This window comes from Lampris incognitus, chromosome 11, assembly GCF_029633865.1.
Source record: "Lampris incognitus isolate fLamInc1 chromosome 11, fLamInc1.hap2, whole genome shotgun sequence".
In the NCBI taxonomy this organism is placed as follows: domain Eukaryota; kingdom Metazoa; phylum Chordata; class Actinopteri; order Lampriformes; family Lampridae; genus Lampris; species Lampris incognitus.
This window is the reverse complement of record NC_079221.1, coordinates 27,640,035-27,663,525: the sequence shown is the minus strand read 5'-3', so window position 1 is coordinate 27,663,525 and position 23,491 is coordinate 27,640,035. Positions and strand designations below refer to the sequence as shown.

The 23,491-nt window shown below is 42.7% G+C and overlaps 1 protein-coding gene across 3 annotated transcripts in view; it reads left to right on the top strand.

Annotated features, from left to right (window-relative positions):
• zmym2 (zinc finger, MYM-type 2) overlaps nt 1–23,491 on the top strand; it is a 57,474-nt gene that overhangs the window by 10,319 nt on the left and 23,664 nt on the right. For 2 of the 3 annotated variants that reach the window (XM_056289536.1, XM_056289539.1), the window contains exons 2-10: nt 3,530–4,219; nt 5,029–5,194; nt 7,192–7,349; nt 10,334–10,482; nt 12,198–12,360; nt 13,962–14,174; nt 16,533–16,683; nt 17,479–17,594; nt 23,362–23,484. In XM_056289536.1, the coding sequence (XP_056145511.1) occupies nt 3,545–4,219; nt 5,029–5,194; nt 7,192–7,349; nt 10,334–10,482; nt 12,198–12,360; nt 13,962–14,174; nt 16,533–16,683; nt 17,479–17,594; nt 23,362–23,484 (1,914 nt within the window). In that variant the 5' untranslated portion in view covers nt 3,530–3,544. The remainder of the gene's footprint in view (nt 1–3,529; nt 4,220–5,028; nt 5,195–7,191; nt 7,350–10,333; nt 10,483–12,197; nt 12,361–13,961; nt 14,175–16,532; nt 16,684–17,478; nt 17,595–23,361; nt 23,485–23,491) is intronic. The other variant, XM_056289537.1, reaches the window with a different exon arrangement.

Sequence of the window (23,491 nt, the reverse complement as noted above, 5' to 3'; positions counted from 1 at the left end):
TCAGATGAAGCACGAGATGCACACCTAGCTCGGGATCAGGCAAGCCACAGCCGTGCGCAAAACAAGGAGACACCGGAGATGCAAGCGCAGCACCAGGCGCTTGACTGTAAATGTCACAAACGTGCGTGGGAGAGGGAGACTCATTTCTTGAGAAAGCTGCATACAGTGATACCAGAGGTCAAGCAAACGGCCCGTTCCGAACAGGCACGATTTGAACGGGCGCTGCACTAGTTCTCTGTAAATGCACAGTGATTCATTTAAATAGAAAATCACATTACTTTTTAAAAAAAAAATGTATTTCTGATTTTTCCCTTTTTCTCCCAATTTAGTGGCCAATCACTCCCTATTCTAGTTCAAACGCCCACCCTCGTACTGTATGCGTTTGCCAACTGCAACTCTCCAGCCGGCAGTCTCGAAGGAGACACCTCGCCACTTCTGTGACAAGGCGAATCCAGGCCGAACCACTGCTTTTTCTAACACACACAGAGACGCACGCATTCATGTGACGAACACAAGCCGACTCCGCCCCTCTCCGGAAGACAGCGTTGCCAATTATTGCTGCTTCATCGAATCCGGCCATAGTCAGATGTGACAAGACCTGGCGCGAACCCCGGTCTCCAGTGGGCAACTGCATCAACACAAAGCTGAAAAATAATATTACTAAGCAGCAGCAGTTTTCTTTTTGACAGGCACTTATGTTTTTTTTTTGTGGTAGTATACTACCACGAAAAAAAGATGAGTGCTTGTCAAAGAGATTTTTTTTTTTCAAAAAAGTGATGGTGTTCATGTTTTTAAAGATGAAGGCTACCTATTTTGGCAACCAAAATGTAGTGATTGCATGTATCTTGTAGTTGTAGTGTACAGAGAGTAACTTTGCACTTGGGCTGCAAGCCCACACAGTTAAAGATCTTTCTCTTTTTTTTTGATTCCCCCCCGCCCCTTTTCTCCCCAATTGTATCTGGCCAAATACCCCACTCTTCCAAGTTGTCCCAATCGCTGCTCCACCCCCTCTGCTGGTCTGGAGAGGGCTGCAGACTACCACATCCCTCTTCCAATACATGTGGAGTCGCCAGCCGCATCTTTTCACCTGACAGTGAGGAGTTTTGCCAGGGGGACGTAGCGTGTGGGAGGATCACACTATTCCCCCCAGTTTCCCCTCCTCCCCGAACAGTCGCCCCGACCGACCAGAGGAGGCGCTAGTGCAGCGACCAGGACACATACTCGCATCCGGCTTCCCACCCACAGACACAGCCTATTGTGTCTGTAGGGATGCGCGACTAAGCTGGAAGTAACATGGGGATTCAAACTGGCGATCCCCGTGTTGGTAGGCAACAGTTAAATATCTTTGTAATACTGCCAAATATTCCTAATTTCTACAATTCGCCATTGTTAGGGATGCACGATATTGGGCATGTGCCGAGATTTTAAAACTCATTGTGGCTGATACCGATAGATACACATCTTTTTCTTTTTTTATTTCATTGAAGCGAACACCAAGTCTCTGCTGTACTAAAATTAATCTATTACTCTTATTGCAATGGCCTACTTGTAGATAAAGACATAAAACTTTTCCTTTGATTCTACCCTACATGTATCCTTTCACAAATGTAGACATTCACTTATGATTAACGACAGTGGAAGGAATCTCTCTATCTGCAACTGGACGAACAGTGTCACTCTGCCAAGCCAACCCACATTGTGGTCTGAGGGGGGATTGCACCTGAGTGGGCACTGCACTAGTCTGAGTGAATGGCTGGTCCTCAAGAGCAATGAATTCAATGATTTTGTTGTTTTCGCTTTTGGGTGGTCGCTATTATATTTCTTAGCTTTGTCAAATGACTGAAGTGGAGGCTGCTGACAGATTTTCGCTGGTGCCGTTTTTTCTTGCCTACTTTTCAAAAACTTCTTGCTATTCAGGATGACAGCTCTTAAGATGCATAATTAAATTGGTAGTGTTAAAGAAGTGTGGTTTTACCCCTCATCGCATCACTGGTCCTTTACAAGCATTGAAAATAGCAATTTTGTTATCTGTCACTGATACTTTGAAATACTTGCATACGGCTGACATGTTGAAGCTTGTTGCTGGCGCTCATAATAAATATTTAGCGTCGTCGCATGCTCTAAGTTAACATGTCACCTTATTGGCCAGGCACATCGGCAAATTTTCATATCTGCTGATAATTGTCTTCTTATCGGCTGATACCAATGACGTTCCGGTATCATTGTGCATCCATAACAAATGTATTTATTTCTGCTGAATAAAATGGATGCCACAGACTTTGACCCTTATGCCTATAAAGATCAACTATAATTATAAACCATCACAATATCAAACTAAATAATTGGAACTATTATTTTAACTTCATTCAGGAACCCCTTGGTGTAACCATAGCACACAGGGCTGACCTGAACCTTGCAAATTTGCTTTCTCTCTTTTGTTGCTGCCCCCTCCGTCATTGACACTCAATATTCTGATCAGGAGCAAAATAAGTATTAAGTCTCAACTTTATGCAACTAGCGCCATACAGTGTACAATTTCTGGCTGTCTGATGTGTTTTTAAAACAGATGAGTTCCATCATTGGCAAGTCTAGTCTAGACAATGTGGCGTCCTCTATGTATGCTGACGTTATGCGGTCTTAGGCTGTGACAATTTTTAATGGTGGCCAAATTTTTGGACTCATTTGTGTAGTGTGGCAGGGCTACTTGCCCATCTCAATGAATGACCAATTGGAACATTGCCAGGAAATGCTTCATGTCTGTGAGGAGAGAGCATTCTCTGACCAAATGGCTTGCTTTCTTTCCTTTATTATTTTCTAATGGTTTTCTGCAGCTTGTTGTTCAGAAGTCATGCTTGTGAGTGACATGTCCCCTTAACACTGTAATGCCAGCGGTTGATGTTTCCTTCAGCCAAATGTAGAGTGTGTTGTCAGAACTTCTGCCAATATGTGTCAAGTGTACAATCTGGCTGTGTGACCATGACCTTAGCTGCAGTGGGTTTCCCCATTGCAACTCAGGTTGCCCCATACTCAACAGCCCCCCCCCACCGACACCCCCCCCCACACACACACACGCGCTTGTGTGAGTTCACCATCACTGCAGTTGAGTAGGAAAGCCTGAATGCAGCTCAAAGTCCTTAGCATTGTGATATAGTGAAGCCTTCACAAGACACTGGCTCACTGCCTCAGTGTCGCCACAACGTCCATTTTGGCTCCAGCCTTAGGAGACATGTTCTTTATTACCATGCTGTTGGCCGTGTCTTGGGGGGGGGGTATCCTGCAACAGACGGTTTGGAGCAGAAACCTACAATGTCAAAAATTAGATTTTCCTTTTTATGATGATATAAACCTAGGCACCCAGTACAAAGATGGATGAAATCTGAAATGCAGAGATTGCAGTGTGAAAGAGGAGCTCAGCCCCCACAAGTCCCTGAGCTTCCCGTAGTAGCGTCACTCATTGGAATACAACTATTCATGTGTATTAGCAGTGGCATCACCTTTTTTCCCTGCCTTTTTTTTTTAATGTTGCTAGGTGGTTGCGGTAGCAATGGATGGGGAATCAGCATCCAGGCCTGCTGTGGCAGACAAGGAGGCAGGGCAGTTGGAGCCCACAGATGCCGCTCCCTTCACCCAGCGAGAGACCACGCCCCCCTTAGATGATGCCAGGCAGGCAGTTTCCTCAGTGCCAGGGGATGAAACTGCCGGGGAGGGAGAAGCAGAGGATAACGATGATGATGTGGTGCTGGTTGGGGAGGAGGTGCCACAGCCCAACGCGGATGCCCCCTCCCATGACACGCCCAGCACAGACTGCCCTGAGCCCACAGCTGCTGCGGCAACTGATGCTGCATCTGTGGCAACAACTCCCTCCAAGACCCCTAGCCCCCCTGCGTCTTCCACGAGCTCTGCAGGTGCCCAAAGGACTCAGAGCGTTGCCACGGAGCCCATCGTTATCGATGACGAGGAGGATTCTGAGCACAAAGTCACTCCTTCAGCAGTCGTTGCATCCCCTGGAGGACCCTCCCCAGGGATCCTCAGTAGCACGGAGCCAGACTCGGAGATTAGAATTTCCAGTGTCACCACGCTGGGGTCCAACAGTCAGAAGGGAGCCTCCTCCGTTTCCATGTCTACAACCCAGCCAATCACAATAGAGCCGCAGGCGGACATTAACCTGATGATCACCTCAGTTACATCACTGCAGGCTGGGGCTGCGGCCCTCATGGTGGTAAGAACCACTAGAACACACAGGGATTCCCGGGATTTCATTCATATTTGCTCAGATGCTGTCTATTCCTTACCTGCCTTGTATACACACAAACACACACAGCTGGTATATTCGCTTCACCAAGATAGAAATGTAAATGGGATCAATGTTCAATATCTGAGCACAACAATTTGATTTACCATTGTAGTATTGTCATCCATATGTTGTGATTATAAATTTTACTTTTAGAGCCATTCCTAGACTACAACACCTACTGGAACTGATCCTGGAATGGGCCTAGGAAAACCTGGATCGTACAACCAAAACTGTTCCCATCAAGATTAAGGAAATTTGACAGAATAAGTTCTAAGATAAGAGTAGTGGTCCACTTTGACATTGCATTCTCAGGTTTCAGCATACCTAGCATTGTGTGGCTCGCTTGCCAGCTTTTACTTGACTTAACAAGAATCTTCTGGAATATATTTTGCAGTTAGTCCAGTGGATGTCAGAAGTTTAGTTCCAGTTAAATTCATTTGTAATCAACAATAAAATAGAAGTGAGGTGAGCCAAAAGCAGCAGCAGTGATGAAAACAGTTTTTCTAGTTGGAAAAAGCATGAAAAACACTCACTGGCTCACAAAAGACATCTCACCTCCAAGCTAAAATAAATCAAGTACATAACAAAGTTTCATACTTCATCACAGTGTCTGTCATAAAAAAAAAAAAAAATCAAAATCCAGAGTCGACGTTTTATGAAATTGTTGATTGAATTGGTTTTATTCTTCTTTTTTTTAAAAATCTTTTTCTGTTGCGTGAATACTTCCTTTGCAGGCGCCAGAGGGCCAAGCTGAGAATGGTCTTCAGATAAGCGGAGCATTCAGTTTGAGTTCAGACTCCTCGGCCAGTCGACCCACAGCCTCTTTTAATCCAGGGCGGGGTCCAGGATCCACAGCACAGCCTGTGCAGAACGGAGACACAGGGTCACACGCCAGGGCTGGTAATGAAGTCATTAGGTCTCTCCAACCCCTAACCCTCCACACATCCATGTATTTAAGTCAAGTAAAGTCAATTTTGCAATCTAAATTGTCAAATTAATAAAACAAGCCTGCCAAAATTAACACATTGGAGCAACACATTACGCCAACCATATATAGCACCATCTTGAAAAGCGAAAGTGCTCCACAATTATTCTGCATTCTCTGTGGTTACATATAGCTCAGTTGGTAGAGTGAAAATCTTAAAACTTTGCTTCTACAGCTCAACCATTTAAAGCAACTTTTAAGCATTGTCTTTATGCATGCTAAATCATCCAGGAAAGGAAATAACAAACAGTTCATCTGGACACAATGTTTGAGAGAAACATGTCATCACTTTATCATAGAAAGTTGAATCGGTTCATCAAGATACGTTTATTGACATACATTTCATCACTCAACTAAGTGACCCACCCTTATAAACAATATAGCTGCAACCCACCCTTATAAACAATATAGCTGCATAACGACCGAAACCAACAATCATTTTCATATGCAAATATGGGCGTGGCCATTAACTAGAGTTACAATGGCCATGTGTAATATTCACTGAGGATTTTGGGAATGTTTGCAATCACAGCACTGTAAGATGGTGACAGATGTACTCTTAACCCCCCCCCCCCGTTCAGGGATGGTCATTCCCTCTTCATATAGATGGTCTCTTTCATTGCCCGTTTAGACCAGCGTTCCTCCCTATCAAGGATGTGCACATCCTCATCATTGAAAGAGTGGCCATCTGTCAAGAGTACATCTGTCGCCATCTTTCAGTGCTTTGATTCCAACCATTCCCAAATCCTCTGTGAATAGTACACATGGTCATTGTAGCTCTAGTTAATGGTCACAGCAATTTGCATATGAACGGTCATTATGCCACTGTATTGTTTATAAGGGTGGGGATACCTGCAGTGAGTTCAGCCTGAAGAGGTCACTTACGCCCCTCTTCCACTACATGGTACTGGCTCGACTTGACTCGCCTTTTTTTCATTTCCCGTTACTGGAAAGTACCGGCATTTTGCTAACTGTTACCACTTGTACCGCCTTTGATGGGGCTCCAAAAAAACTGGACAGGGTACCAAAAACAATGCAGACCTCTGATTGGTCAGAGAACTGCGTCACTGCGTCATTTTGCATCACTGCATCATCAATGCACGCATGGGATATCACCTGGCATTTTTAAATACCGACGCGGTCTTATCTTAAAAGTACAATTTGAAATTGAAAAAAACGGACAGCCGAAAATCCACGCTGTGGTCTGTCGGTAATGGAAAACAACACAGAAGCGAGTCGAGTTGAGTTGGTACCATGTAGTGGAAAAGGGGCATTAGATGAGTGATGAAACGTTTCTCTCAATAAACATTGCGTCCAGATGAACTGATTCAACTTTCTGTGAGAACCTTAAAGCATTGTTTTGAATTGTAATCTGATTTTTATTAAACACATGAATCTCATAAAATGTAACTCAACAACAATGTAGTATTGGTAAGTTTAAGTAGTCGAAGAATTCAGGGAATTATTGTCTGCAAAAATCTACCAAGGGGAAGCAAAAATCTCAGTTCTCGCACAATAGTTTTCAACAGTATTTACACATGAGAATGTTGCACCTGTAAGAAACAATATTAGAAATGCATACATATGTGTATGGATACCCTAAGTATGTGATTATAAATACAATATGATTTAGATGACTAGATATAAACTAGATAGGTGGTATAGTTTATTGCTGAACACACAGTCAGTGTGAGTTGAGTATAAATAGTTGGATCACAGTTGAATACTTTAAACTCTGGTGCTAATTTCTACCAGGGTTTACTATGGTAAACATACAGTCTTGTATTTTTGTGTGGCTTTTTTTTGGGGGGGTTGAAATCATAGGAACTGAAATGGCTAGGCTGGTACAGTCCTGACATTATGGCGCACCCAGGAGGAACCTGAAGGCTTCATGTCCTCTCTGTTCCTCTAGACTCCTTGATCTCCCAGTCAGCCTCGTTCCCACGCAACCAGAAACAGACGGGAGTGGACTCTCCATCTCCTGCCACCTCCCTCCCCAAACCTGCAGGCCAGTCCTCTTCATCCTCCTCTTCCTCCTCAGGCGGTCAACCACAACCCAGGACAGTCAAGGTAAAACCATTCATTGTGGTCCTGCGTAGTTCATTGTGCAGAGCATGGCACTAACAATTAGTCCATTAGTAGTTACGGTTGTTTTTGTGAGTTTGTGCTTCATTTTTCCATCATTATTCTTGAATTTCTTTCAGTGCTCTGTGTTCTTTATTTTCTGTAAAACACATTTGTTTCAATAGAAAACATTCAATTGAAACATTTCAGTTAGAAATGACAAAAGAGTCACTTTGTAAAGTGATTTCTCTGTCTGTTGGTTGTTGTTGGACTCACTGATGTTTACAGTTTAGATTTACAAATATTTTTTCCAGGGCAAATGGCATATAGGCAGAATGTGGAAGACTGCATTATTCACTGTTCACATCAGATTTATAGCGCACATGTGAGAAACCGTGTACATGTGGAAAAATACACTGTTGTCTGCTCGTAAATACCAATGGACAAAAATTAAGACCTGTATGTAAGTAATACTTTGACTACAGAACAGCTAGTTGCAGAATAGCTTTCATAATTTATTGAACCTATAAACAAAAGAAATTCCATCACTGATGTGACCCTCCGATCACTGGCAGCAGATAATTTGTTTAGTTGTAACAGGGGCAGTATTTGGCACATAAATTAGTGGTTTATTTTACCTCCACTCATAAAGCTTCAGTTAACAAGGGGGTTGGAGCTCATAGCTTGTGCTCTCAACTGTAAATTCATGCCCACCCTGCATTCATTGACTATTTCTGGGAGACTTTTTTTGTTTGTTAATACCCACCACTGTACTTCTCTTGAATCATTGTATCAATCTTGTATCATTGCGTGGGGACCCTAGTCAATGTTTATTAAAAAAAAACAAATTTGACGGTCCTTTTTGGGGTTTTTTCAGGATACCCATATTTCCTTTGCTGCTGCTTTTTTGCTTTTGCCATATTCACATCCCTGAAATGACATGAGTTAGGCCAGCGTTTATATAGCTGTAGATTCAAAGCCCAACAGGGCAGTTTCTGTTGACTTCACACGCATGTGTACCTGTATGTTTTAATGAGACGACCCCAGGCACCATTGAAATATGTCTTGAAAAATTCTTGAAACCTCTTTGCTCATATTTTATAAACTCTTTTGCTTCGGTGGTATTAAATGCGGACAACAGTTTAAGAACTGAATTTAGTTTTAGTTTCAGTTGCTTTCTGCAATCAGGCAAGAAGTAAGTCCCATTACACAGACATGTTTCCTGGTGGATTTTTTTTTTTTTTTTTAGTTTAGATTTGTTCATATTTTAAAATTTATCTCACAAGTCACCCTAGTCAGTGCTGAATAGGTTGGAAAGTTTTTAACATACATTATAAAACCTGCTGGTGTCCCATTACCTGTCAAATACAGGTGGGTTTTGGCAGTGTCTGGTAAATCTGTCTACTCTTAACAGCCTGTTTGAAACATATTCAACAACTGTTAAGGTTCCACTGTACTTGAATTTCAATTTGGCTGAAATAATACCAAAAGTAGCAAAAATCCTCCAGCTACAGAAACCAGGGGGTGAAAAAAGTTGATGCCATGTTTTCAGGAAAACACCCTTTTTACTGAAAGTTGAAATTAGTTCAGAGAAACGTTTCATCACTCGTCTAAGTGACCTCTTCAGTCTAAAGTGACTGCAGGTAGCCCCATCCCTTATAAACAATACAGTGGCATAACGACCGAAACCAACGATCGGTTTCATATGCAAATTACCGTGACCGTTAACTAGAGTTTCAGTGGCCATGTGTACTATTCACAGAGGGCTGAAGAATGATTGCAATCACAGCATTGTAAGATGGCGACAGATGTACTCTTAGCCCCCCCCCCCCCCCCCAGTTCAGGGATTGTCGTTCCCTCTTCACATAGATGGCTCTTTGACTCCCCATTCAAACCACCATTCCTCCCTATCTAGGAGGGATGGCACAACACAGAAGAGCTAACACGTCAGGCCAGCACTCTGCAGTTTACACCCATCTACAGGCCAGTGGCCACTCTTTCAAGGATGAGGATGTGCACATCCTTGATAGGGAGGGAACGCTGGTTTGAACGGGGAGTCAAAGAGGCCATCTGTGTAAAGAGGGAACGACCACCACTGAACGCAGGAGGGGGGACTGAAGAGTCCATCTGTCGCCATTTTACAACGCTTTGGTTGCAACTATTCCCCAATCCTCTGTGAATAGTACACATGGCCATTGTAACTCTAGTTAATGGTCATGGTAATTTGCATATGAAACCGATAATTGTTTTCGGTCATTATGCTGTATAAGGTTGGGGATACCTGCAGTCAGTTGAGACTGAAGAGGTCACTTAGATGAGCGATGAAACGTTTCTCTCAATAAACATTGTGTCCAGATGAACTGATTCAACTTTCTGTGATTTCCTTACCTGGATTATTGAGCATCCATAAAGACACCCCCTTTACTCTCATCATCATCATCATCATCATCAGTTCCATATCCTAAGGAGCACAGCTGATGCCTCAACAAGTCTCTTCCACCGTTTATGGTGATTGAGTGTGGTTGAGTCATCATTGTGTTTTAGTAGGGGAGTACCTGGTGGTCCCTATCTCCTCTCCAGGTATGGATGGCTGTTGGTTAACAGAGGAACTCATCCACCCTTGTACAGTTTTTGTTTTTAGTCCTTCTGGGTGTCTACACACCCTCCTCACAACAACCCAAGGGTTGAAGTGGGGGTGCCAGTTTAGTCGCCGATGACCCGACGGTTGCCGTTTAACATCGTACTCTGCATCCCCTAAAGTGGTAGATCATAACACAGACCTGGTTTTCTTTTCTGTCAAGTATTCCAGCCATCTAATTAGTGAGGATTTAGACCTGACTCAGCAGGTAAATAAAATTGACTACCTTGTAGAATAGAAAACCAGCAGTACTGTGGGCCTCAAAGATCAGCGTTAAGGACCTCTGCCCGAAGAGCTGGAAGATTTCTATAGCCCCTCAGAAGTAATTCATTCATCTGTTTATTAATTCCAGGTCACCTGTGCAAACTGTAAGAAGCCTTTGAAGAAGGGACAGACGGCGTACCAGCGCAAAGGCTCCACACACCTGTTCTGTTCCACCACCTGCCTCTCCGCCTTCTCACACAAACCAGCCCCCAAGAAGAACTGCACCATGTGCAAAAAGTAAGACCCCTTCTTGTTTTAGCGCAGTTTCCAAACTTGACTTTTTTTTTCTCACATTTTTTGAACACGTACCAGATGAGAATGGTCTTGAGTGGGGGTTAGATTTGGACATGTCGTCATGGTTGGGGAATAGTAAAAAAACAAAAAGAATTCTGAATTCTGTAAATTAAAGGGGGAGACAAGACTTGAGGTTTGTTTCTTGAAAATCTTCTACATTTGAGAGGGTTCTGGAGGTGCTGGCAGTGTTCGAAAAAAACTTCTGTGTGTCCTAAAGGTCTGGAGTTTCCTTAAGATTGCAATTTGAGGAAACCCCTTAAAGTTCCTTGCAAACCGTTTACATATTTAAAGCTTGCATTTGTCGCATTCCTCTGTCTGTGTGCATGTGCGTGTACTACACTCACTGTAAGCTCTTGGTTGTGGCTATGGGATACATTTAGACATCATCTTTCACATGTTCTCACACTTCTTGCTTCCTCTCCTCTACTTTCCAGCATCTTCACAAGCATAGAAAAATTAGTAAATATTTGATGTTGACATTTTGTATGTCCCTACTGAACAGCAATAAGTTTATGGTTACAAATAGAGATGCACCGATCGATCGGCCGGTGACCGGAATCGGCCAATTTTCAGCTTAATCGGCCATGACCGGTGACCGGCTGGTCAATTTCTATCTGATTCTGTGCTCGTCAAATTTCCACGCATGTGCCGCATGATGGTTTACATCGCGCACACAGCAGCACAGACAGTAACGTCAAAGCCACACACACACGCTAAAACATGTCGTCGAAAATCATCGTTTACTTTGGGGAAGTAAAACTTGTTAGATAAAGTGGGATATTCATTTTCAGTTGGATTTTATTTGCACAAAAAAGCTCTGTCCAGTAACTTGGAGCTCTTTTTTATTTTGAGATTTGTTGAGTGAGAGTGAGAGAAGGTCCTGTAACCTGGTGCAGTTGTGGAGAAAATGTAAGTTATTTTAATAGTCAAATTTTTATTATGAACACACAATTGAAATTTCCATTAACGAAAAGTTACAAAAATGTTTGTGTATGCTGTCAATTATAGTTCTTAGGGGGAAAAAAATCGGAATCGGCCAAAATCAGAATCAGCAGCTCAGATTAAAAAAAAAAAAAAAAAAAAGGAAATCAGAATTGGCCAAGAAAATTGCAATCGGTGCATCTCTAGTTAGAAATGGGGTTAAGTTTAAGGCTGGATGTGCAATTGTTTGGTTTATGGTTAATACAAAGTACCCATGATATAGTTAAACAAAGGTGTGTTTATTTGTGTGTGTGTGTTTTGTTATGGCGCGCTCATGTGTGTGTACATGCATGTGTGCATGTAAAAGCCCTTAGCAGCATGTTGCATGGTCAGGGTTAGATTGAAATTTCCCATTAGCGAGTTCTTTGATTGGATGGGTTAGTGTGTCCAGCGAATAAAACTCACTGCTGTTCACGTCCTGAAGCACACTGCTGATTATTTTAATATGAGGACACTTTGGAATGACAGAATTTGGACTTGGATGATAGTTAAGGCTCAGCACTATTGCCGATGTGACTGCTTGTAATGGTGTGTGTGTGTGTGTGTGTGTGTGTGTGTGTGTGTGTGTGTGTGTGTGTGTGTGTGCGCGCGCGCGCATGTCTCTTTCTCTTTGTGCATGCATGCATTTGTCTGTTGCTGTGTCTGTGTGCTTGTCTGTGTTTGGTTGTGTTTTGCAGGGACATCACAACTATGAAGGGCACCATCGTCGCCCAGGTTGACTCCAGCGAGTCCTTCCAGGAGTTCTGCAGTACTGGTTGCCTGGGAGCTTATGAGAACAAGCAGAACCCACCCAAATCCAACCTCAAAACCAAGTGTACCGTCTGTGGCAAGCTCACTGAGGTCAGATAGTCTAACATGCATCACAACAAAATTCTCTTCTCTCTCTGGCCTCACCCTCTTTCTGTCTTCATTCTCTCTCCCGATCTTTATCTCTTTCTCTCTTTGTCTCTCAGATGCCATTCACACCTGTTATTAACAACGCAGTCTGTATATGGATATACTATTGGGATAAGGAAAAACTCATAATAATGCAAGGTGTATACACACAGCAAACATTGTGATTGGAAGGTGTTTAAATCTGCCAGAACACTTCTGGAGGAAGTCTGGCATGCATTGTGATGGGATCACCGCCAAAAATACCCTGGTGTAAATGCAGTCTGCACAGCATGCTCGCATTGGTGGAAAAGTACCACCCAGAAAGGAGTAATGTCATCCCCACACCCAATAGTTAAACATATTAAAGCTTATTCTGAAGATCAGCAAACACCAAAAAAGGGGTCTGTAGCTAGCTTCAACTAGTAAGAGGCTGCTGCAGTTGAGTACAAACAATGTAGAAAATTTAGAGCTGTCAAAGTTGGTGTGTTAACGGACATGATTAACTTGAAAACCTGAATGCTTTTAAAAAATTAAAAAGGCAGATTGTGAAGTCGGTCTTACACTGAATGACAACCGACCCCTCTGGCATGTTAGTCGGTAAATTTTATGTATAAAAAGCTTCTTAATGGAACTTTGAATAGAGCAAAAGTTGTATGTACATATCATGGTGTCAGATTGACTTTCCACCGACAGCACAACAAGTCTGAAGTACCATCTGAGTACCAAGCATACCGACGTTAGCACTGATGCAAGATCAGTGGAGCGATCCTAACCACAACAGTCTAAATCAAGAGCATGTAACCATAGCAACAGAAAATGAGATGGAAAAACAAAAAGCAAATTAACAATAAGGCAAACTCACATAATGTTGATGAGGTAAGAGGTTGATTACAGATAATTGGGAGTGCCAAGTCACAGAAAACATGGTTGCTCCAGTTGCTCATTAATTCTTAGAGGATGCAGAGTTTTTAGATAGTTGATCAATGTTGAGGGACCTGCAAATGGGGCAAATATGGTGGGTAGCACAACACCTGTTATTCTGAATGACATAATTTTCTCAGACTTGCCTAGCTCTGGCATGAACCACTCTCACAACAACAAACAAGTCAGTACCAGGTGTAAATACAAAGGGCAACATAAAATCGATAATTTATCTAGATAGCGATTGCCTGACAATACCAAGTGTAAATGGGGTCTTTATGTCTCTCCTCTCTCTCTGTCCATCTCTAGCAATATTTCCATCTAAACATTTAGCAGATCTCAAGCAAACTTTTGAAAAATTATAGAATAGAATACACATCAGTTGCGTACCATTAGCTGATTTTAAGTGTTTTATAAATCTCAGCATTGCTGTTAGGTGTGTTTCCCCTGAAAAAGGATAAAGCTTGGGTTTTACATCTTCACCATAGCAGAAAAATGCAAAAGAAAATAACGGGTAATAGCAGCGAGTTTGAAGAAGCAAAGTTGTTGTTTCTAATGAGCAGATATGGTAAACCAAGCTTGTAAAGGAGCTTTACTAATGAGTACAGCAACTTTTTTTTTTTTTGTTGGTCCCCTTTTCGCAGATCCGGCACGAGGTAAGCTTCAAGACCGTGACGCACAAAATCTGCAGCGACGCATGCTTCAACGTGTACCGTATGGCCAACGGGCTGATCATGAATTGCTGTGAGCAGTGTGGTGACTACCTGCCCAGCCGAGCCACAGCCAACCACTTCCTGCTGTTGGACGGACAGCAGAAACGCTTCTGCTGCCAGAACTGCATCAGAGATTTCAAGCAGGTAAGGTTAGGGTTAACTTCAGCCCTGAAAAAAAAGGTCCTAGTCCTGCAAACGTTAAAACACTGGAACTTGTCTAAGGGTCATCTTTTGCGTTCATATAGACCAGCAGTACTTGGGTCACATGCCACGGAGAGCTGTGTGTACATAGATTTTCAGAGCAACCCAAAACTACACCACTTTTTTCACTAATTAGTCCTCCCCTATTTGGGTGTTGGTGTGAAAATTGGAAAACTAGCAGGTTTTGGGTTTGAAAAGAAACCCTGACTTGTGTTCTTGGGTCTTGGGTGTGAAGGGTAGAGCAACCAATCACACCATCTGCCCTATTTTAACTATAACTCTTTGATCCTCTATTTTGAAACAAAACTGTACTTTTGGTAAAGAACAGTGGTGGCTGGGGCTAGAAGCTGGGGAAGTGGGTGATGCTTTGGTTCTGACCGGATACAAAGGGTCTTGGATTGATGTTGCGGCGGATGATACTTTTTCAGGATTATTTAATTTTGTCCCTGAAATATTAGTAATTTTAGCTATGTATTCAAATGTTAGGATCACCACCAAGTTTGTCATCTAATCATCTCAGGCCATCCATAGATACCAGTAAACATCTCAAAAGATAAGTAAATTATTTTTGTTTAGTATTCATTTATCAAACCTTTACTGATTCCATTTTTATTGAAAGTGGTGGAACTTGTTGCTAAGCAATATTGACCAAAATTTAGTGGTTTGAGTTGTATTTGTTGCCTGGCAACGACAGTTCATTGAACATTCAGTTGTGAAGCACTGGGAATTGTTGGGTCCTCGCTCAACTCAGTGATATAGCCATTTGCTGGAAGATGGCTCAAGGCTGAATATAATCATTGGGTCTATAGTGACGTGTAGTTGGTTGCAAACTGGAAAATTAACACCGGACAAATACTTGCTTTTGCCTATCAGCCACTCTGGTAGGTAACCAACCATAATTTGGAGCCCCCCAATGCTCTTCTAAAACCCCAGCTGGCTAGTAAAATATTGAACGTGCTTGGTGGGTTTTGGGATATAATGACCACGATAGCCGATCAACCACAAAGTAATGGGGAGTGCAGAGGAGAGATGAAGAAGATGGTGCAGGCAGGGTGGAGTGGGTGGAGAAGAGTGTCAGGCGTGATTTGCGACAGAAGGGTACCAGCAAGAGTTAAAGCGAAGGTTTACAAGATGGTTGTGAGACCAACTATGTTATATGGTTTGGAGACAGTGGCACTGACGAAAAGACAGGAGGTGGAGCTGGAGGTGGCAGAGTTGAAGATGCTAAGATTTTCATTGGGCGTGATGAAGAAGGACAGAATTAGGAACGATTATATTAGAGGAACCGCTCAGGTTGGACGGTTTGGAGACAAAGCAAGAGAGGCAAGATTGAGATGGCTTGGAAATGTGTAGAGGAGAGATGCTGTATATATTGGGAGAAGGATGCTGAATATGGAGCTGCCAGGGAAGAGGAAAAGAGGAAGGCCAAAGAGGAGGTTTATGGATGTGGTGAGAGAGGACATGCAGATGGCTGGTGTGACAGAGGAAGATGCAGAAGACAGGAAGAAATGGAAACGGAAACGGATGATCTGCTGTGGCAACCCCTAATGGGGGCCACCGAAAGAAGTAGTAGTGGTAGTAGTAGTAGTAGTAGTAGTAGTAGATAGCTGATGAACCACAACCATCCACCCCATAGTTGAATGGTTCATGGCTCAGTATGCAATGGTTTACAAAGAGGACTCTGCTTTCCCCATACCCAAATAAAGACAACAAGGCAGTCAAATTGTGCCTTTCTTAAAATAGAAAAATAATTTCTGACCTGTGCCTACCAGGGTAGGATGTGAATAATTATGAGCAGGTCAACATTCTTATATCAGCAAGTTTTAGGTTTGACTTGTAAAGTAAAAAGAATCAATCATCTAAGCTGCTTTTATCCATGGGAAAATGAAAAATTCAAGCCTCTGTATGATCCCCTTTTTAGAGTTCTGAAAATGAGGTTTGTACGGGGGAAAAAATTATAGACAAGGTTACATTTCAGACTAAAGTTTGACAGTTATTCACTTTTAGTCACTGGTATTACTGCTACTGCTTTTGCTGCATTACAATTTCCTGTCAAATAAAATGGGCTGATGTCAGTCCATCACTGTATTTAACTACAGAAGACTTCATTTACATCTGTTGCTTGTTAGGATGACATTTGCAACATTTAAAAGCCACTTTGGACTTCTGAAAAGGAAATAGATTAAAGCTTTTTGGATTGAGGCAGTGTATAATTCTGAGTTTTTGATCATTTGACATTGTCTCTGTTTCTTTGTTTAATTTTTTCTGACTTTTGAGTGTATTTTTCTCCCTCTGTCCCAGGCCCACAGTAAGCTGGCAAGCTGTGTGACTTGTAAGACCCTGATCAAGACAGGTGAGGTGCTTCACAGCGTGGGAGCCAGCGGCACCATGGGAATTTATTGCTCCATCACATGCATGAACAAGGGCAAGACAGCTGCCATCTCTATCCTCAGTGAGTACACACAAAGATCATATGCAAAGAAAGAAGGAACGAGAATCTTGGGAGCATTTGTAGATCAGTCTGTAGTCAGGAAGTCTTGGTGCTAGTGTCAGAAGCAATTATGTGTTACCTTTTTTGCCAGGGTTCAGAATGGTCTTTGTTTCTTTGCGTATTTTTTGTTTTTTACCCCTTTGTTTTTTAGTGTTTAGATTGTACACAAAAGTGAAACTCCTAGGGAGATGAATAACAGGAAACACAGGGCATGGGGCTCTGGTGGGATCTGGTTCCAGATCACCAAGCGTTTGTTTGGTTTCTGGCGGTTGAGAATAAATCCACTTAGACTATCTTCCACCTAGAGTCTACTTCTTTACCACCAGTTAGTTGGTACACCTTCCTGAACTCGAACAGGACTGCCATGTGGATGGTGGTGATTATAGACAATACTACCAGGCGAGGCTAAACTATTTTTCAGATTTATTTTTTTATGTAAATCAGATGTGTGCATCCTCATCTCTGAAATGCATACATTGCACCAATCATCTTAAAGGAAATTCCTGCTGTTCCCCTGTTCCCCATTACTTCTAACAATGATAAACAATAAATATTATGTGACAACTTGATTTTTAAAGGACTGCAGAGTTTATAAGGGGCTTTACAGAAAGGTATATAATCAAGGAGTCGTAGAGAATTGAAAAATTGATAGAATATTAAATGAAAGAAAATGAAAAATTCCAACTGGTTTTCAAGCATGTATTTTATTTCAGCTTTGTGATCCATAAACATTATGACATCTCTCTCCCTGTGTAGACACAGAGCCCACCTGTCACTTCTGTAAGAGGAATTCTTTACCGCAGTACCAGGCCACACTGCCGGAGGGAAACGTCCTCAACTTCTGCAGCTCTCAGTGCGTCACAAAGTTCCAGGTGCTGTATTGAACCACACTATGAAGTTCAAATTCAAATTTTGTTGTCCAGCCAGTTCCCGCAGATTACACAGAGATAAAAACCACAAGATATATAACATAATACAATCCTTGTGTTACATCACTGGTGTCACAGAAGTTCATATATGAAGTACTTTGAATTTTATGAGTGAAGAATATTTCAGCGGTAGACGTGGAAGAAATCCCACTCCACGTATTTATTCTGAATCTGTCTGTTAGTATCTCAGGCATTTCTTTCTTAGCAATATACAAAGGAATCAAAGTAATATATTGGAAAATCAGATATCAATGTCCCCCCCCAGCAGACCAGTTTACCTGATTGTTGCATGTAAATTCTGAAAGTAAAACATCCTAAAGCCCTGCTGTTCCCAAGTGGTTCCTCTCTTGGACCAGTCCAAAGTGCAGCAGATGGTCATTTAGAAGCTAGACTCCTGCAATGGCTAACTCAGCGGGTCTCTCATGAATTTCTTTATGATGTTTACAGTGGGCTTATAATGCATCTCAAGGGAGCAACAGTCATGCATACAACAAAAATAGACCATGAAGGATTTGATTTTAAGGGAAAAGAAGAATTAAAACAAAATTGGATTGGCTTGGCTTTTTCGAGATTGAAGTTTCCAGTTGGCTGAACTCAAGAGTATTATGTACCATTTATGAAATGGTCAAACTGAATTCTTAGGAATCTAGTTTTGAGACTGCTGACTGGAGCTGTAATTTGAAGTAAAAGCAAAATGAATTTGTAGATCACAGTTCACAGCAAATACAAATGACAAGACATAAAGCTAGCTTCACCAGGCTCAAAGAAGGTTGAATCAGTTCATCTGGATACGTTTATTGACAGATACGTTCCATCACTCAACTAAGGGACATCTTCAGTCTAAACTGACTGTAGGTATCCCCACCCTTATAATCAATACAGTACAGTATTGTTTTTTAAGGGGTGGGGATACCTGCTGTTTTTTTTTTTTTTTACCCAGTGTGGCACGGTGGCTCAGTGGTTAGTGCGGTCGCCTCACAGCAAGAAGGTCCTGGGTTTGAGCCCCGGGGTAATCCAACCTTGGGGGTTGTCCTGGGTCATCCTCTGTGAGTTTGCATGTTCTCCCCGTGTCTGCGTGGGTTTCCTCCAGGTGCTCCGGTTTCCTCTCACAGTCCAAAGACATGTAGGTCAGGTGAATCGACCATACTAAATTGTCCCTAGGTGTGAATATGTGTGTGTCGGCCCTGTGATGGCCTGGTGGCCTGTCCAGGGTGTCTCCCCACCTGCTGCCCAATGACTGCTGGGATAGGCTCCAGCATCCCTGTGACCCTGAGAGCAGGATAAGCGGTTTGGATAATGGATGGAATGGAGGGATGGATGGATGTGTTTGTACCCATGTTGCCTTGTATGCAGTTTTCTGCATCTACCGTTTCATTTGTTGAGCTTTTCCCCTCAGTGTCCCGAGGTTCAGTGACAGAAAACGATAAACAGTCCTCACCAAAGAAGCCTTATCTAACTTCCTCCCAATCAAAGAAACCGATACTTTCTTTGTCTCAAGGTGGGACGGCTCTGCAGTTATGCCATACTTTCATTAAAAGGGGACAATCCCCTTAATAATTAAGTTTCCTTTATTAATGCCCTTGGGGAAATTCAGTTACTGCAAATTAACCCATCCTAGCTGTGATCTGTGTAGCTAGGAGCAGTGGGCTGCTGCCTTCATGCTGCGCCCGGGGACCAACTCCAGTTCTTTTCCCATTGCCTCGGTCAGGGGCACAGACAGGAGTATAAACCCTAACATGCATGTTTCTCTTGATGATGGGGGAAACCAGAGCACCCATAGAAAACCCACCGCAGACACAGGGAGAACATACAGACTCCACACAGAGGACGACCTGGGATGCCCCCCCCCCCAAGGTTTGACAACCCTGGGGTTCGAACCCAGGACTTTCTTGCTGTGAGGCAACCGCGCTAACCACTAGGCCACCGTGCTGCCCTTTACAGCATAATGTACTTGTTTTCATCATGCAATGCTTTATGGGGATCTTTTTTTTAACCCATGGAGTATATTTGCTCAGTGGTTGTAGGAGCACAAGGAAGAGGCATGACTTGCAAATTATTTCAAATGCCAGCTTCCTTGTTTGAATACCAAGTTGCAAATATGCTCCTTTTACCAGTTTTCAGGTACTCTGAGGTATTCTGAAGCCTGTACTACAGTGGTAGCATTCATCAAGCCTGTTTTGCCACAGCAGGTTCTGTATTGTTTTGATTTTCATGAGATTGTTATACGCATTCACAGCAAGGCCAAGATAATTTATCAAAAGAAATTTACTCAGAGAGGATTGTTCTTTCCCTGGGTGAATTAAACGTAGCTCGTCTAACTAGAAGTGATGCTGAATAGAAATTTAAAAATGTTTGCACACAGGAACTGTGACTGCCTATTGGATATCAGTCAGTCAAACTATATTTATAGGATCAAAGAAAGTTGAATCAGTTCATCTGGATAGAGCATTTATTGACAGATACATTTCATCACTCATCTAAGTGACCTCTTTAGTCTGAACTGACTGCAGGTATCCTCACCCATTATAAACAATACAGCTACATAACAACCAAATCCAACAATCACTTTCATATACAAATTGGGCATGACCATTACCTAGAGTTACAAAGGCCATGTGTATTATTCACAGAGGATTTGGGAATGTTTGTAATCACAGCATTGTAGAATGGTGACAGATGTACCCTTAAACCCCCCCCCCTCCCGATTCAGGGATGGTCATTCCCTCTTCACATAGATGGTCTCTGACTCCCCTTTCAAACCAGTGTTCCTCCCTATCAAGGATGTGCACATCCTCATCCTTGAAAAAGTGGTCATTGGTCTGTAGATGGGTGTAGACTGCGGAGTCCTGGCTTGATGTGTTAGCAGTCACAGCAGTCCTCCTGGCACTTAATAGCGTACACTATATTGCTCTGTCTGTGCCGGGGGACCCGATCCTTGGGGTGGACCAACTTCTGGCGCAGCGTGTTTTGGGGTTTGAAAGCAACTGAGACGTGGTCTTTGTAAAATACGCGTCTCAACTTTTCCGACACTCCTGCCACATACGGAATCACCACTGGTTTATGCTGAGGCAGCTGCTGTCCTTTTCCTTTCTTTGATCGGCTGGTGCACTGTTTGAGCGTCTTCCTGGCTTTGGCAAATGCCCAGTTAGGATCACCACACTTGTTTAATGTGGGATTTCTCCTTCCCCGTCCGCTGTGTTGGTGGGGACATTGTCAGCTCAGTGGCAATGTCCCCATCAACACAGTGTCCCGAAGACTCCTAGTTTGTGCTCCAGTGGATGATGAGAATCAAACCTTAAATACTGATCAATATGTGTTGGTATACGGTAAACAACAATCAAATGTCCCAATCGAAGGGAGGGGAAGGACAACAGCTGCCTAAGCGTAAACCAGTGGTGAATTCCGTATGTGCTGACTTGTACATCGTGGAAGCTAAACAGACACTTCCCAAGAGGATGGCACAACACAAGAGCTAACATGTCAGGCCAGGACTCTGCAGTCTACACCCATCTACAGGCCAGTGACCACTTTGTCAAGGATGAGGATGTGCACATCCTTGATAGGGAGGAACGCTGGTTTGAACGGGGAGTCAGAGACCATCTATGTGAAGAGGGAACGACCATCCCTGAACGGGGGGGGGGGGGGGGGTTAAGGGTACATCTGTCAACATTTTATAACGCTGTGATTACAAACATTCCCAAATCCTCTGTGAATAATACACATGGCCTTTGTAACTCTAGTTAACGATCACGCCCAATTTGCATATGAAAGTGATTGTTGGATTTGGTCGTTATGCAGCTTTATTGTTTATAAGGGGTGGGGATACTTGCCTGCAGTCAGTTTAGACCGAAGATGTCACTTAGATAAGTGCTGAAACATATCTGTCAATGAACGTTGTATCCAGATGAACGGATTCAACTTTCTTTGATTTTCTTACCTGGATTATTGAGCATGCATGAAGACATATATTTATAGGACACATTTCATGCAAGGTGCAGTTCAAGTGAAGCTCATGATACAAACCCCAATTCCAATGAAGTTGGGACGTTGTGTAAAAAACTGAATACAATGATTTACAAATCCTTTTCGATCTATATTCAATTGAATACACTACAAAGACAAGATATTTAATGTTCAAACTGATAAACTTTATTGTTTTTTTGCAAATATTCACTCATTTTGAATTTAATGCCTGCAACACGTTCCTAAAAAGCTGGGACAGGGGCATGTTCACCACTGTGTTACATCACATTTCCTTTTAACAACACTCAATTAGCGTTTGGGAACTGAGGACACTAATTGTTGAAGCTTTGTAGGTGGAATTCTTTCCCATTCTTGTTTGATGTACGACTTCAGTTGCTCAACCGTCCGGGGTCTCCGTTGTCGTATTTTGCACTTCATAATGCGCCACACATTTTCAATGGGAGACAGGTCTGTACTGCAGGCAGGCCAGTCTAGTACCCACACTCTTTTACTACGAAGCCACGCTGTTGTAACATGTGCAAAATGTGGCTGGGCATTGTCTTGCTGAAATAAGCAGGGATGTCCCTGAAAAAGACGTGTCTTGGATGGCTCCAAAACCTGTATGTACCTTTCAGCATTAATGGTGCCTTCACAGATGTGCAAGTTACCCATGCCATGGGCACTAACACACCCCCATACCATCACAGATGCTGGCTTTTGAACTTTGCGCTGATAACAATCTGGATGGTCCTTTTCCTCTTTAGCCCGGCGGACACGACGTCCATGATTTCCAAAAACAATTCGAAATGTGGACTCGTCAGACCGCAGCACACTTTTCCACTTTGCGTCAGTCCATCCCAGATGAGCTCGGGCCCAGAGAAGCCGGCGGCGTTTCTGGGTGTTGTTGATGTATGGCTTTCGCTTTGCATGGTAGAGTTTTAACTTGCACCTGTAGATGTAGCGATAAACTGTTAACTGACAATGGTTTTCCGAAGTGTTCCTGAGCCCATGTGGTAATATCCTTTACAGAATGATGTCGGTTTTTAATGCAGTGCCGCCTGAGGGATCGAAGGTCACGGGCATTTAATGTTGGTTTTCAGCCTTCTCGTTTACGTGCAGAGATTTCTCCGGATTCTCTGAATCTTTTGATGTTATTATGGACTGTAGATGATGAAATCCCTAAATTCCTTGCAATTGTACGTTGAGAAACATTGTTCTTAAACTGTTGGACTATTTGCTCACGTAGTTGTTCACAAATTGGTGATCCTTGCCCCATCCTTGCTTGTGAACAACTGAGCCTTTCGGGATGCTCCTTTTATACCCAGTCATGACATTCACCTGTTTCCAATTAACCTTTTCACCTGTGGAATGTTCCAAACAGGTGTTTTTTGAGCATTCCTCAACTTTCCCAGTCTTTTCTTGCCCCTGTCCCAGCTTCTTTAGAATGTGTTGCAGGCATCAAATTCAAAATGAGTGAATATTTGCAAAAAACAATAAAGTTTATCAGTTTGAACATTAAATATCTTGTCTTTGTAGTGTATTCAATTGAATATAGGCCAAAAAGGATTTGCAAATCATTGTATTCTGTTTTTATTCACATTTTACACAATGTTCCAACTTCATTGGAATTGGGGTTTGTAGATCTAAATGAAAAAAAAAAAGAAGTATTTCTTAGTAATCTGAGCTAACCTCAGATTTTGTTTGCAAAAAAGTTTATCAAGAAATTCTCCGATTTCTCTCCTTTCAGAATGCCACACTGCAGACAACGACCAATGGACAGGTGCCCCCCACCACAAACAACAGCGTACAGCTAAAATGCAACTACTGTCGAGGAGCCTTCAGCCTTAAGCCTGAGATTCTGGAGTGGGAGGTGAAAC